The sequence below is a fragment of the Lithobates pipiens genome, unplaced genomic scaffold (genome assembly GCF_037356315.1).
Source record: "Lithobates pipiens isolate NorthernLeopardFrog02 unplaced genomic scaffold, aLitPip1_a1.2 Scaffold_10, whole genome shotgun sequence".
NCBI lineage: Eukaryota > Metazoa > Chordata > Amphibia > Anura > Ranidae > Lithobates > Lithobates pipiens.
This window is the reverse complement of record NW_027507686.1, coordinates 166,464,759-166,479,969: the sequence shown is the minus strand read 5'-3', so window position 1 is coordinate 166,479,969 and position 15,211 is coordinate 166,464,759. Positions and strand designations below refer to the sequence as shown.

The 15,211-nt window shown below is 44.6% G+C and overlaps 1 protein-coding gene across 2 annotated transcripts in view; it reads left to right on the top strand.

The window, feature by feature from the left end:
- CDC42BPG (CDC42 binding protein kinase gamma) overlaps nucleotides 1–15,211 on the top strand; it is a 304,707-nt gene that overhangs the window by 228,410 nt on the left and 61,086 nt on the right. For both annotated transcript variants that reach the window (XM_077459264.1, XM_077459254.1), the window contains exons 22-23: nucleotides 6,496–6,576; nucleotides 14,190–14,258. In XM_077459264.1, coding sequence (XP_077315390.1) covers nucleotides 6,496–6,576; nucleotides 14,190–14,258 — 150 coding nt within the window. The remainder of the gene's footprint in view (nucleotides 1–6,495; nucleotides 6,577–14,189; nucleotides 14,259–15,211) is intronic.

The window sequence follows — 15,211 nt, the reverse complement described above, 5'->3', positions numbered from 1 at the left end:
CAAGTAAATTGGTGTGCCAGATCGGCCTAGAAGAGGCAACTCGTGATAAGGAATCCGATGCAAGGGAGGCGTCTAATATAATAAAAGAATCGGTAAAAGAACCGATCATGCAGGTAGCAGCCTACGAACTGATCGGACCTTTAAATTCGGCCTCTACATCCTAGACTCATCAAGAACAAGAGCATTCTCCGGAGGACGACAAAGTGTTACCACCAGCTGCATTTGATTTTGCACTAATAGACCCCTTTGCAAAATTAGTGAAGGAGGCAATTGAGTGGGAGGAGGAGGAGGCTCCACCTAAATTAAGAAAATATTTTCCTAACTTAAAGTTACTTAAGTAAGCTCTTCCCACTAAAAGAACCAATAGTGAATACCCTTATTCTGGCTCCGGTGGTGGACTCCTCTCTAATGCGACTGGCGCGCCATGTAACCCTGCCAATAGAAGATGCCGTGACCTTTAAAAATGTGATGGACCGCAAAATCTATCTCGACCTTAAAAAGGCCTACTCAGCAGCAGAGGGGCTTGCAGGCCAGCGGTCACTCTGGCAGCGGTCGGTAGAGCCATCACCTGCTGGACTTCCAATGTGGAGAAGTTATTGCTGGAAGCAGCAGATCAAGAAAGAATCATATCCGTTCTGCAGGAACTCAGCCTAGCGGGGGACTTCGTAGCGGAAGCTGCGGTGGATATAATAAGATCCTCAGCAAGAGCAATGTTGACCTCTGTGATTTCCCGGCGAGCACTGTGGCACAAACCCTGGGTGGCGGATACGACCTCTAAGTCCAGTTGGTGTAAGATTCCCTACGACGGTACCAACCTATTTGGCTCCAAGCTGGATTCGGCAATATCGAAAGTCACGGGAGGAAAATTGGGTCTCTTCCGTCGGATAAAAGGCACAAACAGCAAAGGAACCCATCATTCAGGCGCCATCTGCCCGAAAGATATCGGGATGCAAGAGCTTATAAACCAGGGAAGGAGTTCAAGCTGAATTGGCGAAACACACAGCCGTCTTTCGTGAGGATACAGAAGGCAAAGGGGACTACCCCAGGAGACCAACCAAAGTCTTTTTGATGCCACACTCGCTTCCGGCCCGCAATAGGAGGAGCGGGGCTGAGGTTACTTGTTCATGTATGGATGAACCATATACAAGACCACTGGCTGATTTCCACCATTCAAGATGACCACAAATGGAAGTTCAAACACAGACCTCCAAAAACGCCCAAAACGCAAACTTCTGGTCAAATATATCATAGAGCTACTACAGAAGCAAGCAATTATAGAAGTTCAATGGGAGCAGAGAGGTGTGGGGTTTTATTCCCCTCTTTTTCTAGTCGCAAAAAAGACGGGAAACTTGAGGCCTGGCTAGACTTAAAGAATCTCAACCAAACGATTCTGGTCGAATCCTTCAAGATGGAGAGTCTGCCATCCATATTACTAGCAATAGGAGCGGAAGACTGGATGCTCTCGTTGATTTGTCCGATGCTTATTTGCACATTCCCGTGCACCAAAACTTCCAGAAGTACCTGCGCTTCACTATTGGCCAACGACATTTCCAGTTCCAGAGCCTCCTGTTTGGGATCTCAACGGCACCCAGAACCTTTACAAAGGTCTTACTTCCGGTTATAGCACACCTGAGGGAGAAAGGACTGAGTCCTAGACGATATTATCCTCCTAGCCGACAGTCAGGAAACAATCTTGCAACATCGAACAGTGCTAATCTCCACACTCCAGCAATTTGGGTGGATAATAAACTGGAAAAAGAGCAGCCTGGTACCAACGCAGAAGACGATTTTCCTGGGAGCCAAACTAGATACCAGTTGCAACACAGTTGGTCTTCTCCAGGAGAAACTTCATCCGCTCATCCACAAAGTAAGAAAGCTCCTGTTGGCAGACCATCTCTCCGCAAGATCGTGTCTAAGTATCCTAGGATCAATGTCCTCCACCTTCCTAAAGATCCAGTGGTCCCAGTGGAATTTGAGAACTTTACAGAACTCATTCCTAAAACAATGGAACGGATATTCTATGGATCAGTGAAGAGTGATCACTAAGGCAGTGAGGAACTCTGCACGGTGGTGGACTCAAATCACCAACCTGACACGTTGCCGTCCCATTGTACCCCCACTACCAGAAATGACAACGGATGCCAGTCTGCAGGGTTGGGGAGCGCATTATCAACACCAGGGGGCTCAAGGCCATTGGGCCTTTCGACCTTCAGCCCACTCCTCACAGGGAAAAGCATCCTCCTGTGAATGGACAATACGGTAGCAGTAAACTACGTTCACAGGCAAGGGGGTACCCAAAGTAGCACACTCATGTAGAGGTTCAGCCCATATTTGAATGGGCACAAGTCCACCTGGCAGACTCAAAGGCGATATATGTCCCAGCGACACACACTAAGCTGGCAGATGACTTGAGTATTTGTGTCAAACAACGAATGGTCCCCCAGTCACCAGGCCTTTGCCCTTCTCACGCACAGATTGGGAACGCCAGACATAGATTTAGCGGCAACACCAGAGAACAAATGTCTCTGCTTCCTAGTAAGAACAGCCTACCCAACAGCGGCAGAGATCGACTGAATCCAACACCTTTGGGAATTTCACCTAGGGTACCTATTCCCCCCGGTACCCCTAATAGCCAGATTCTTAGCCAGATTGAGGCGCTCGGCGTCCAGGGTAGTGGCAGTATTGCCGTTTTGGCCGAGAAGGCCTTTCAGACCATTCTGCAATTAAACAAGGAAGAACCACTCCCGCTTCCACTATACCCGGACTTGCTCTCGCAAGGACAGTTCCTACACCCATCTCCAAAACTATCACACCCAACGGCCTGGAGGTTGAAAGGGAGAGGCTGTTAGACGAAGGGTGTTTGCTCAGAGTAGTATCCACACTACAGCAAGCCAGAAAAAAAAAATCAACATACATATATAATTAAAGCGGGAGTCCGCCGCGACTCCGCGTTTTTTTTTTTTTTTTTTCTTAAAAGCCAGCAGCTACAAATACTGCAGCTGCTGACTTTTAAAATAGTGACACCTGTCCAGCGTGCCCGCGATGTCGGCACCCGAAGCCAATCTCTCGATCAACCCTCGATCGTCTCTCGGGTGCTGCCGCCGCCATCTTGGGTATGGGAATCAGGAAGTGGAGCCTTTCGGCTTCATTTCCTGGTTCCCTACTGCGCATGCGCGAGTCGCGCTGCGCAATAAGGATGGACCCGCTGCCTCTGGGATCTGTGTGTTTCCCAGCAGGCAGCGGGGGACTTTCGGAAAGGGGCGTAATCTACGCCCCTTTCCGCAGAGAGCTATACCGGAAGTGGGTGCAGATACCTGTACTGTATAGGTACCTGCACCCCCCTCCCCCCTGAAAGGTGCCAATTGTGGCGCCGGAGGGGGGGAGGGTTCCGATGAGCGGAAGGTCCACTTTAGGGTGGACCTCCGCTTTAAATCTGGGAAAAATTCTCCACTTTTGCTCAACAGCAGTCCTGGGATCCACTATACCCGTCAGTTTCTCAGGTCCTAGAGTTCCTGCAGCTAGGCCTGGAGAAGGGACTAAGCTCTAGCACCTTAAAAGTCCAGGTCTCTACTCTATCCACAATGTCAGGAGTTAAATGGGCCTCAAATCCGCTCATCATTCAATTTCCAAGAGCATGTCTAAAAATTAGGCCTCCTAGGAAGCCAATCTTCCTGGCCTGGGACCTTTCAATCGTGTTGGAAGCTCTGTCGAAGGAACCATTCTTTCCTCTACACTCAGTTTCCCTATGGGACTTAATACTCAAGTTATCTCTTTTGCTGGCAATAACGTCGGCCAGGAGGGTTTCGGGCTACTGCTACAGGCCCTGCTAATTAAGGAACCACATTTGTTTTTCTATCCAGACAGAGTTGTCCTTAGACCCTCGGATCAGTTTGTACCCAAGGTAGCGTCTACCTTTCATTTTAACTTCGAAATCAATCTTCCAGTTTTTCTCAATAACGAGGGGAATCCTCATCCCCTGGACCTTAAGTCCATCATCTCCACCTACCTAGAAGTTACTCATGCATTTAGAAAATCTGAACACCTTTTAGTCATACCACATTGCGCAAAAAAGGGCCAGGCAGCATCCTCAAGAACGATTGCATCTTGGCTGATTAGAACAATAAGAAAAGCATTCTTAGTTCAACTTCTTCTGATACTAGAGGGATTGAGAGCTCACTCGACAAGAGCAGTAGCGACCTCCTGGGCAGCATACTGTAGAGTGTCCCCAGAAACTATTTGCAAGGCAGCAACTTGGACATCAAAAACCACATTCATGACACACTACAGAATAGTCCCGACTCAATTGACTCAATTGACTCAATCATCCAAACTAATTCATCCATACCTTGTACTTGAGCAAATATTTCTTTTTTTAAAAGCACCCACCCATATAGCGAGTTATTTCCCAATGTGTGTGCTGCCATGATGCGTCAGGAAAACGGAAAATTGTATACTCACCTTTCCGTAATTTTCCTTTCCTGATGCATCCCATGACAGCACACAGGGTCCCACCCCTCTAAGGTGATAGTTTCTGAGAATGCAACGGTGGAATCCTCTTCGAATCTTATAGCTAACCAGTCCTATCAGGTTGTGGAGGCGGAGTCACAACCCAATGTGTGTGCTGCCATGCGTCAGGAAAGGAAAATTACGGAAAGGCAACTATACAATTTTCAATTTTTCCGAATCTAAAGATGACCCCAAGCAGTCTAAGTGACGCCAGCGTCGGGGTGGGGGGGGGGGGGGAGACAGATTCTCTTTGTTCTCCAGTGGAAGGAGTTCTCCGAGAGCCCTTATATTTTGCAGATCTTGACAAAAGGATATCGTCTGGAACTTCTCCCTTCCCCTTCAAAATTTTACTCTGACCCGCCTCCCCAAGGATACTTCAAGAGCAGCAGGGCTGTTGGACAATTTGCAGGGATTGGCGCTCCAGGAGGTGATCGGAAGAGTTATACCAGGGATTTTACTCCCATGTTTTTGTCGTCCAAAAGCCATCAGGAAAATTTCACCTGATAATAAACTTCAGGAAGCTGAACAGGTTTTTGTGACAAAATAGCTTCCGGATGGAGAGTATTTACATGGTATGCAGGCATCTATTAAGAAATGCATTTCTAGCAACAGACCTGTGGGATGCTTGCCTTCATATCCCGATTGCTCGGGAACACCAATCCCTGTTGAGATTCGCAGTGCTTAGACGAGGGGATTCAGCACTGGCAATTCTGAGCTCTCCCCTTTGGATTACCCGCAAGCCCAAGAATCTTCACAAAAATCCTGGCGGAGGTGGTAGCCTACCTACTTCTACAGGGGGTGTCTCTTATACCCTATCTAGATGACCTTCTGGTATAGAGACAGTCGCTAGAACAGGTGACTGTAGATGTAGGCAGAGTGATTTTCACTCTTGAATCCTTAGGCTGGATATTGAACAGAGAGATCCTCTCTGCTCCCATCCCAAACAGTTTTCTTGGGATATCTGGTGGATACAGGAGGTTAGAAACTTAAACTAGGTTTAATGACCTTGTGTATTCCAGCAGTTCCGTGGGCTCAGCTCCATTCCAGGGAAATGCAGTTTTTCTGCTTTTATTTTTTGTGTGTGTTTGTGTGTGTGTGTGTGTGTGTGTGTGTGTGTGTGTGTGTGTACTCATCAGTTATGCTGATAAGAGGAACAGAACACCAGAAAGACATATGACTTGGGGCTCTAGCGAGAGATAAGTAAACACTGCAGCTATATGTACCCAGCTTAAATTGAATGGGGTTTACATCCACTTTAAAGTAGAATTCCAGCTTTCAATTGACATTACTTTTGCTTTGGCCAAGATGTCCCAAACCAGCTTGTTCCATGACATTACTTTATGGCTGATTTGTGTTCTGTATTAGACTATAGTAGCATTAACTACATACAGTAAGTTGTGCTTTGTTCTCCAGCAGTATGTGCAAATTTCTGCCTGCTGTCAGAACTAAACGGAGTCAGCCTGAATGCTTCTTTACTATTCAGTAGATGCTTTGTATTTTTATCAAGGAATACAAGCATTCTTCTGATTTCCCAAGATGTCGTCTGCCTACCTCCACCTCAGCCAATCCAAAGAATACTTGTATTCATTGATTAATTACACAGCGTGTCCTGAATGGCAGAGAAGCATTCAAGGCCCACTCGATTTTGTTATAGCAGCAAACGAGAAGTTAGAGTACAATACTGCAGATTGTATGTAGCTAATGTCACAAAAGTATGATGCAACACACGCCGCAGTCACATAGTATTGTAATGAAAATGGTTTAAGCGGCTTGGGCCAAGCAGGCCCAAAGTCGAATGAAAACTGGAATTCTACGTTTAAAGGGGGGGAAGTTATGTATTAAGGCAATTGTATACAAAAGCAATCATAAAGTGTTTAAAAAAAATCAAGTGTATACTTAACAGGATAGCATGAATTGTGTTAAAATGGCTCTCCAGTCCACAAATGTCTGAATGTTGCTTCTGTTATGTCTTTTTTTTGTTTTCAATAGAAGGATCTAGTCAGTACAGAATCCTCTGAGCTGCCCCAAACATTCAGCAATGTTATTATGAGACGTGGTGACCGAATTGATGTAAGTATTTGCTGAATAGGACTGTATTCAGTTGGAGAGAAGTGCAAGCAGTACCCACGTTTTTGGAACTGCACTGCCTAAGGCCACCTCCTTCATGCTCAAACCTTTGAAATTTCAAAGTGGGAAGCATCCGCTGGAGAATGTTGCATTTTAATATTGGTATCTTTTGCAGTAAAAGCTATAAAAGGGTTTGATGTCAAATTGTACATCCACCACACTACTGCTTTTTCGTTTTTAATGTTGCAACAGGGTAAACTCTTATCATACTTGATTATGTTTTAAAAAGTAGTTGTCCTTTTTAAGCTTACCTTAAGATTGCAGCTGTGGGACTTGCAACTTGGTTAAAAACTGCAGGGCAGTAAAGTGCTTGTTACATATTACTGCAATAAAGTCGCTTGTTATCTGCCTCTGAGCGGACAGTAAGTGTCTTTGCCTGACTGTAGATCTACCCCCATGGGGTTCTTAAAAATCTGACCTGCTTACCTAGAAGAAGAAGAAGACTGGGCATAGAGCTCAGAACAACTAAAAAGAAACTCAGGGGGAGAATTTCCTAATAGTTCAGTGGGAACAGGGACTATTGCGGTATCATATGTTAATCAAAAAGATCATTAAAATTCAATTATATTTTATTATAAATTAATCCACATAAAAAAATGACAGACAAACATCTTGGTGAATTTTGAGGCTATTATATTATTTACTGCTTACTTAGAAGGTAAGTATTGTAAGGATGTCTGTATTTTTTTTTTTTGGAGAAAAAAGTGGTGGTGAAATTGCTTAAGTTTACTTGGGTTCTTGTTTTTGGTTTTCAATATAAATGAATGTAGAAATGTGCACCAGGAGGTCTGTATTCATGAGTGTAATTTACTGTATATGGAGATGAAAAATGCGGCAAGTTTGTCTTTAAAGTGGAGGTCCACCCTAAAGTGGACCTTCCGCTCATCGGAACCCTCCCCCCCCCTCCGGCGCCACAATTGGCACCTTTCAGGGGGGAGGGGGATGCAGATACCTGTACAGTACAGGTATTCTGCACCCACTTCCGGGATAGCTCTCTGCGGAAAGGGGCGTAGATTACGCCCCTTTCCGCAAGTGCCCCGCTGCCTGCTGGGAAACACACAGATCCCAGAGGCAGCGGGGACCGTCCTTATTGCGCAGCGCGGCTCGCGCATGCGCAGTAGGGAACCGGGAAATGAAGCCTAAAGGCTCCATTTCCTGATTCCCATACCCAAGATGGCGGCGGCAGCACCCGACAGACGATCTAGAGATCGGCTTCGGGTGCCGACATCGCGGGCGCGCTGGACAGGTAAGTGTCACTATTTTAAAAGTCAGCAGCTGCAGTATTTGTAGCTGCTGGCTTTTAAAAAAAAAAAAAAACGCGGAGTCCCGGCGGACTCCCGCTTTAAATCTGTTTAAGAAACGTGGAGGCTTCCATGGTGCTCACCTCTCCTTCTGGGAATGCAAGATTGCTGGGCTGACAGCTTAATCCTTTGCTTTGTCACTGACCTGGAGCAAATGCGCAGACCAGGCATGTCGATTAAATTATTCTGCATACAAACGTTAGGTCTGTAACTGAAAATGTTGAAGCCATAATAGCTGAGCAACTAATAAATTCATGAAGAAGCCAGCCATGGCAAATCTTGCAAGAAGATGTTTCTGCACAGTGCTGTACAGTCGTCTTGTGAGATATGGCATATTTGGCATTCCCATCACCTTTCTATTTTTTATTTTTTTGCAGTTGGTATTAAGTATCAGGGGGCCCTGATGTATTAAGGTTCTATAATGCATTGGAGCCCACCCATTTGAGGCGTGACCTCACCTGAATGTGGTAGTGTGTGTTTATTAGTATATGACAATCTTCATATCTGGGTTTATTTGTGTTGAATAAATTCTTATTTGCATTCCACAGTTAGCATGACATTTGTAAGCCTATTTCTTTCCCATCTTTGAACTTTAAAAAAATAAATGGGTTCATTTTTCTTAAGGCTGGATAGGCAAAGGCTAGGCATATACTAATTAGTTAAACTTGGGCGGAACATGGTTAGTGAGAAATTAAACAGGATTCTTAAAGGAGAACTAATACTCCACACCCAAACAAGAGAAAACAGTTTTATGAATACCTTACCTTATTAAAGCAGAGTTCCACTCAAAAATGGAACTTCCACTTTAAGTACAGGTGACACCCTGACATGCCACATTTGGTATGTAATTTTTTGGGGGGAGCAGATACCCTCTTTTTTAGAGGCATTCAGCTACCACTTCTCCCAGGACTTCGTGACACCGGAAGGAAGTTCACCTCTCCCCCCCCCCCTCCCTGCAATCTTCTGGGACACGTCACAGGTCCCAGAAGATTGCCCGGCCATTCACAGCACGGCTTGCGCAGTGCGTGCCCAGTTGTAAGTCACAGCCTGGTGCTCACAGTAAAAATACTGGGGCCGCAGAGAGACAGGGGAGAGGAGCCGGGCTTTGTACGCCCGCATCGCTGGACCGTGAGTGTCCGATTATTAAAAGTCAGCAGCTACGCTTTTTGTGCGTTGTTCGTTTTTTGGGTTGCCTGCACCTGTGAAAAATGGATATGTCACTCAAAAACTAACCAAAAATGCCAAATCGTGGTGTTTTTACAGTGATTTTGCCACGATTTCCATTCATTTCATGTTTTTGGTGTGGTTTTCAAAACTGCACTAAAGATGCAGCATGCATGATTTTTCAAAACGCACTGCACCTGCACTCAGTGGTGTGAAGTCCCATAGGATTTAAAGGGAAATGTTTTTCTTGCAAGGAAAAAATGCAGGCAAAATCTATCGGTGTGCAAGTGCCTTAACACTCAAATCTCCATTCACAAAGTAGTGGTATTTGACCACTACTAGTGGTGTGGTGTTCTATCTGTATGACAGAAGGGAACTGTGGAAGGTGCAGCATGAACATGAGAGAAGGAAGCTTATGGTGATAATCTACTTTTTTACATTGTCTTGGATCATGTGGCCTTGTCCAAGGGTGTCCTGGAAAACTTTTTTGCTGACATCTAACTCAGTCCTGTACTGATGTAGAAGTCAGTAGAAACTTAAATGCTACAGTGGACTAATGACATTCAGCCTCAGCAAACTTCACCTGGGAAGGTTACCTTTTGATCGTAGGGAGAGATTTTAACTCCTACCTCCCAAATATGGAATTTGAGAAAGTGAGTGTGTGGCGAAGCCATAGCAAAATGGGTGTGGCTTAATTGCTTTAAAGGGACAGCGACTATACTATTTACCTTTTTTTGAATTGGTTGTCATGCTTAAGAACAACAGGCCAAAATAATATGGAAATGTTGCCAGGCACAGAAAATTAAAATGACAGGGGACTATTTAGCAGCCATGAACTGCTGAGACAATAAAAACCTTGGTAAGCAATGTATAATATATGGCACAGCCAACAGGTACTGTGGTCAAGAGTATAGTGTATGCGGCACAAGGTTTAGAGTATATAAGAAAGAATGCACTATGTTGGTGGCTTAAAGGAAGAAAATAACCTGGTGTCAGTGATCAGTAGGGGGGAAAGATCCCGGCGTTGGTGAATAAAGTAAAAACAATGTCCAGGTGTTAGGGCACAGAGGAAAGCAAATATACTCTAATACTATAATTGTTGATGTGTAGAGGGGGGAAAAACCCCTGGCATCACTAAGTAAAAGAAATACTGGTTCTGAGTAGAGGGAAAACCTGCCCTACTTGTCAGTGGAGGGAAAAAATTACCTTGCTTTGTTAACCGGTGACTGGAAAAAAAATGCCCTGGTGCTAGTGTCTGTGAAGACAATGTAAAAAAAAAGTCACTCCCTTTCCACCCCACCCCCCCTATCAGTTCTCAGAAAATTGACGCCTTTGCTAGAATAATGTACTGGTTTAGGTGGGCAGCAATCGTCCTTTCACCAAACTATTGGTGGTCAGTGGGTACATATCTCCCCAGCATTGGTGTTCAGTGGGGTACAATCTTTTCCAGCACTGGTGGTCAGTGGGGTACATTAGTTCCCAGCATTGGTGCCAGTGGGGTTCAACTTATTTACCGTTATTAGTGGTCAGTAGTGTCCAACTTTTCCATGACCATTTATCATAATTGTGGTCCATGGGGTGCAATGCTCTCCAGCATTGGTGTACCATGTTTCCCTCAATATTAGCTGTCGGTGGTGTAAAACTTGTACCCCAATATTAGTAGTCACTGGGATACCACATGTCTTGCAATATAAGTCGTCAGTGGGATCCAGCTCCTCCCCAATATTAGCCATTGGGATGGGGGAAGTGGGGTTGTAGGCTGATTTAAAGTACATTTCATAAAGTGCATAATCACTACTTTTTTTTTTGCTGCCACCATTCCCCATACCCAACAGGGCAAGAATGTGTTCCAACCCAACTATACGTTTTTCTCCTCCTTTTTCTTTTTTTCACATGTATTTAGTTTTATTATCTTTGTATGCAGTTTGCACGAGATTCGAGTGATCTTGCCACAGCGAGATCACTTGGAAGTTCGGCCCCCTTCTTCCTTATCCTGCCTCCAGGCTATTCAAAAAACGCAGCACAGTAGGGAACCGGCTGTGAAGCCGCAAGGCAATGGTGATGGCAGCACCCAATAGTGGATGGAAACATCGCCTGGGTTGCCATCGCTCGATTCCAGGACAGGTAAGTGTCCTAATATTATTAAAAGTCAGCAGCTACAGTATGTGTAGCTGCTGACGTTTATTTTTTTGCTTTTGAGTTTAATTATACCAAATTATGGTTTCAGTACCAGTCTAGCTGGATTGCACTGTGTTCTGCTTGGCCACGGGTGGCACGATCATCACTGGCAGGTGTGAGAACGTGGTTCATCTGGGCGCATTGAGTGCCATTTTTTTTCTCCGAACCAGCCCAGTGGGAGTGTCATCTTGCTGTGCACTCTGGGAAAGGCTACTTAAGGTACTGACATTACGTGCTTCTGGGTTCCAGAAGATTTTTCTGTCTGGTCCTCCTGACCAGCCCCCATGGCTCTCATTGCCTGGGGTGCGGATCCATCCAATTCCTTGTCTTGGGGCTGGCTAGCCCGAGGTGAAGTAACTGGAGGGAGGATTCGTAGGTGGTCCAGTGCCGTCTCATCTGTGGAGAGGCCCAGCAACTGAAGAAGCAACCAGGGGAGGACTCTTCGGGAGAAGGCCACGCTGAAGGCTAGCTTCTCAGAAAGAGCCTGGAGGCTTTGTTGAAAAGACTCCAAGTGAATCTACACCAGCGCCCGTCCATGCCGCCTCACCAGCGCCCATCAAATACAGAATCGGGGGGACATTTGGCAGATCAGTCAATATAATACATATACACTCACATTTAAAAATTACATTTCATTGTCATCACATTCACATAGATCTCATTCTCATTAACTCAGAGAAAGCAACAGTTTTTTTACTTACCACATGGTCACACTAGTAACACCTTTTTCTCACTGGCACCAACTCTACTGTATTTGCTAGCCTGTGTCTGCGTCGTGTGGTGCCTCTTCTCTTCCTGTTCCAGCCAGCCCAGGCTGCACGCACCTGACCCCAAGCCCAGAGAGCGGCTGTCAGGCGCCATGCCGACGCCGTCATTCTGTATACCATGATGATGCATGCTGCATCCATCCTCCATCCATACTCCATTCCAGGAGAGCGTGGGGGGCGGGGCCAGGGGTGCTGTGCTCCTTGACTGACATGTGACACACAATGACACTGTAGAGTGGAGGGGGGGGGCGGCTGCCGCTGCCGTGTCATGTCACGGACGGACTAACAGAGAGCGGAGAGTTGAGGGGGGGGGGCGTCTGCTGCCAGACACTGAGAGTGCCCTGGGGGTTGCTGAACAGTGACTTGGCTGGACACATCGTTACTGGCTCACTGCGTGAGGTGATAGCAGAAAAGAGAGGAGGATTACTGTCCAAGCATTATTGGAAAGCCAGGGCAGGGCGGAGGGCGGATGGCACTGCTGCTTGACATGGCACTGCCACTGTAGTTGCAGCAAAGACAGTGCAGCCAGGAATAAAATAACCAGCGGCCGGGCGCCCTAGGCGGCAGTGTGCCCTAGGCGGTTGCCTAGTCTGCCTAGTGGTAGCACCAGCTCTGTGTGGCAGAGGCTTTGCCTTATCTGAACATTCTATCAACTGCTAAGCCTAGTGAGAGGAGGTCTATCCGGTAGCTGTGAGAATCCAGTTGAGTGGCTATTCTCTGGATTTCTTTAGTGAGAGACTTCCTATTTTGAGCAGTTCCAAGAGTACCTGAACTTTCTACCTAAACCCTAATTGAGAGACTGTTTTGTCTACTCCTTTTTGTAAAATAAAAATCCTAAAAGCGGATCCAGTGTCAGTTTCTACAATTCTTTGGGCCATCTACCTCGGGAAACCCCGAGACGTACACAAGGTCAAGAAGGTAACGGTAAACCCAGCAAATCAGCCGCTCCTTCGGGGGGGTCATTGCTACAAAAAGGTGTCTCATTATGAAGGTGTCACACAAGATGGTGTAAAGGCAAAGGGCGCTCTCAAGACCTTCACAATTTTATTGTTGCAAAACATACTGATGGCATTGGTTACAGAAGGATTTCTAAACTTCTGAATGGTCTAACTAGCACTGTTTGGGTTATGTTCCCAGAAGTGGAAAGCACATAATTTCACCATAAACCTGCCACAACCAGGTCCTCCCAAGATTTCTGACAGGAATGAAAAGAATTATCAGAAGAGTTGTGTAAGAGCCAATGACCAATTGTGGAGAGCTTCAGAAAGACCTGCAGTTAGCAGGTACAATTGTTTCAAAGAAAACAATAAGTAATGCACTCAACCGCCATGGCCTGTATGCATGCTCACCACGGAAGACTGCATTGCTGAAGAAAAAGCTTGCTGAAGCTTGTTTAAAGTTTGCTGCACAACATTTAGAGAAACCAGTGAAATACTGAGAGGATCTAGTCTGGTCAGATGAGACTATAATGCACACCATGTTTGCATGTCAAATGGCAAACTCTCGTTTGGTATCAAAGAAAGAAGTTAAACCTGATAGAATGGCCCATCCAATCACCGGACTTGAATCCAATAGAAAATCTATGAAGAGAACTTAAGATCAGAACTCAAAGCAGAGGCCCACGAAACCTTCAAGATTTGAAGGCTGTGTGGAAGAATGGGCCAAAAATCACACCTGAGCAATGCATGCAACTAGTTTTGCCATACAGGAGGTATCTTGAAGCTGTCATTACCAACAAAGGATTTTGCACGAAGTATTAAATATCAGTTAGCGTGCTCAATACTTTCCCCTGTGTCATTCCATTTTATTACACATAATTTAATTTCTGAACTTCTTTCTTTTGGTTTCTTTGTATGGATGGATTGCATGTGTTACCAACGTGGTAAAAAAATTCATGTCGATGGCGCCTTTAGAAATATTTTTACCTAGAAAAATGAGGACCCGTTGAATACTTATTTTACCTGCTGTAAGTCTGAAGGAGCCCACAACTTTTGATCAGGGTAATGGCTTTGCTGATTGTCGCTGTCCACAATATTGCAAATGTTTTTGATGTGTTTAGTTTGAGTGCTATTTTAATAGGCATTGCTTTTCTGGTAATTGCTTTTGGCATGAATTAATAAATAGAAACAATATTTCTTTTCTCTAGTCTGTGAAGAATAAAGTGAACAGAAGGTCTGTTGGCATTATGGAATATACAGAAGAGCCATCAGACAAAGTGAGTATGTCGTTTCACTTGTTCTTTCATCATTCAGGATAATCTCCAGCAGTGTTAATTTTGGCAACAAATTTCGATTTTAATTTTAGTCTTACATCTAAAATAGCATTTTAGTTTTAGTCCCATTTTAGTCTTCTGCAATTGTTCTAGATTTAGTCGACTAAGATCTCCAGTACATTTTAGTCGACTAAAACTCATTTTAGTCGTCTGAAATCGAATGGGTGTAATTCAGTTGTAATGCATTAGTTAACATTTCTCTACAACTTCTAAACTCGTTATATACACCTGGAGTGAAAAATCTCATGTTATTATTTATGGTGCATGCACTAAAGGCCAGTGTTAATTCAAAGTCAAATTTCAATTTAGTTTTAGTCTTAGACTTATGACTAAAATGTCATTTTCATTTTAGTCCCATTTTAGTCTTTTGACTAAAGTGCAATTTTAGTTTTAGTCGTAATTTAGTCATCTCGATTATTTTAGTCAACTAAAATAATAGTATTTATTTAGTTGACTAAAATGTTTGTCATTTTAGTTGACAAAATTAACACTCTCCAAATATGTTTTCTGGTTAGATGCAGGGATATCAGATGATTTGTCCCTATTGCCACACACCTCTGACTTTAAAAATGTAATTCGTGTCCATTGTTGGCCTAGTCGTGTGAGAAACTTTCTCCAGCAATAGGTGCCCTCTTTGGTGAATATCAGACAATCTCAGTTTGCATTTCTGCCAGATTTCTAAATTCTACCACAAGAATATTGATTACAGGGTTCTTGTGGAGCCTCGTGTTTTCAGATTCTGTATATTCAGCAAAAAACATTGTTCACTTTGCAGGGAAGTAGCATTTTGCAAAGGGAATTTGCGCCAGAGCTTTGTGAATGTGGGTAAATCCCACAAATAGGGCTGTTTACATTGCATACATTATTTGAAACTAGAATCCGTATTAGGGGAATAT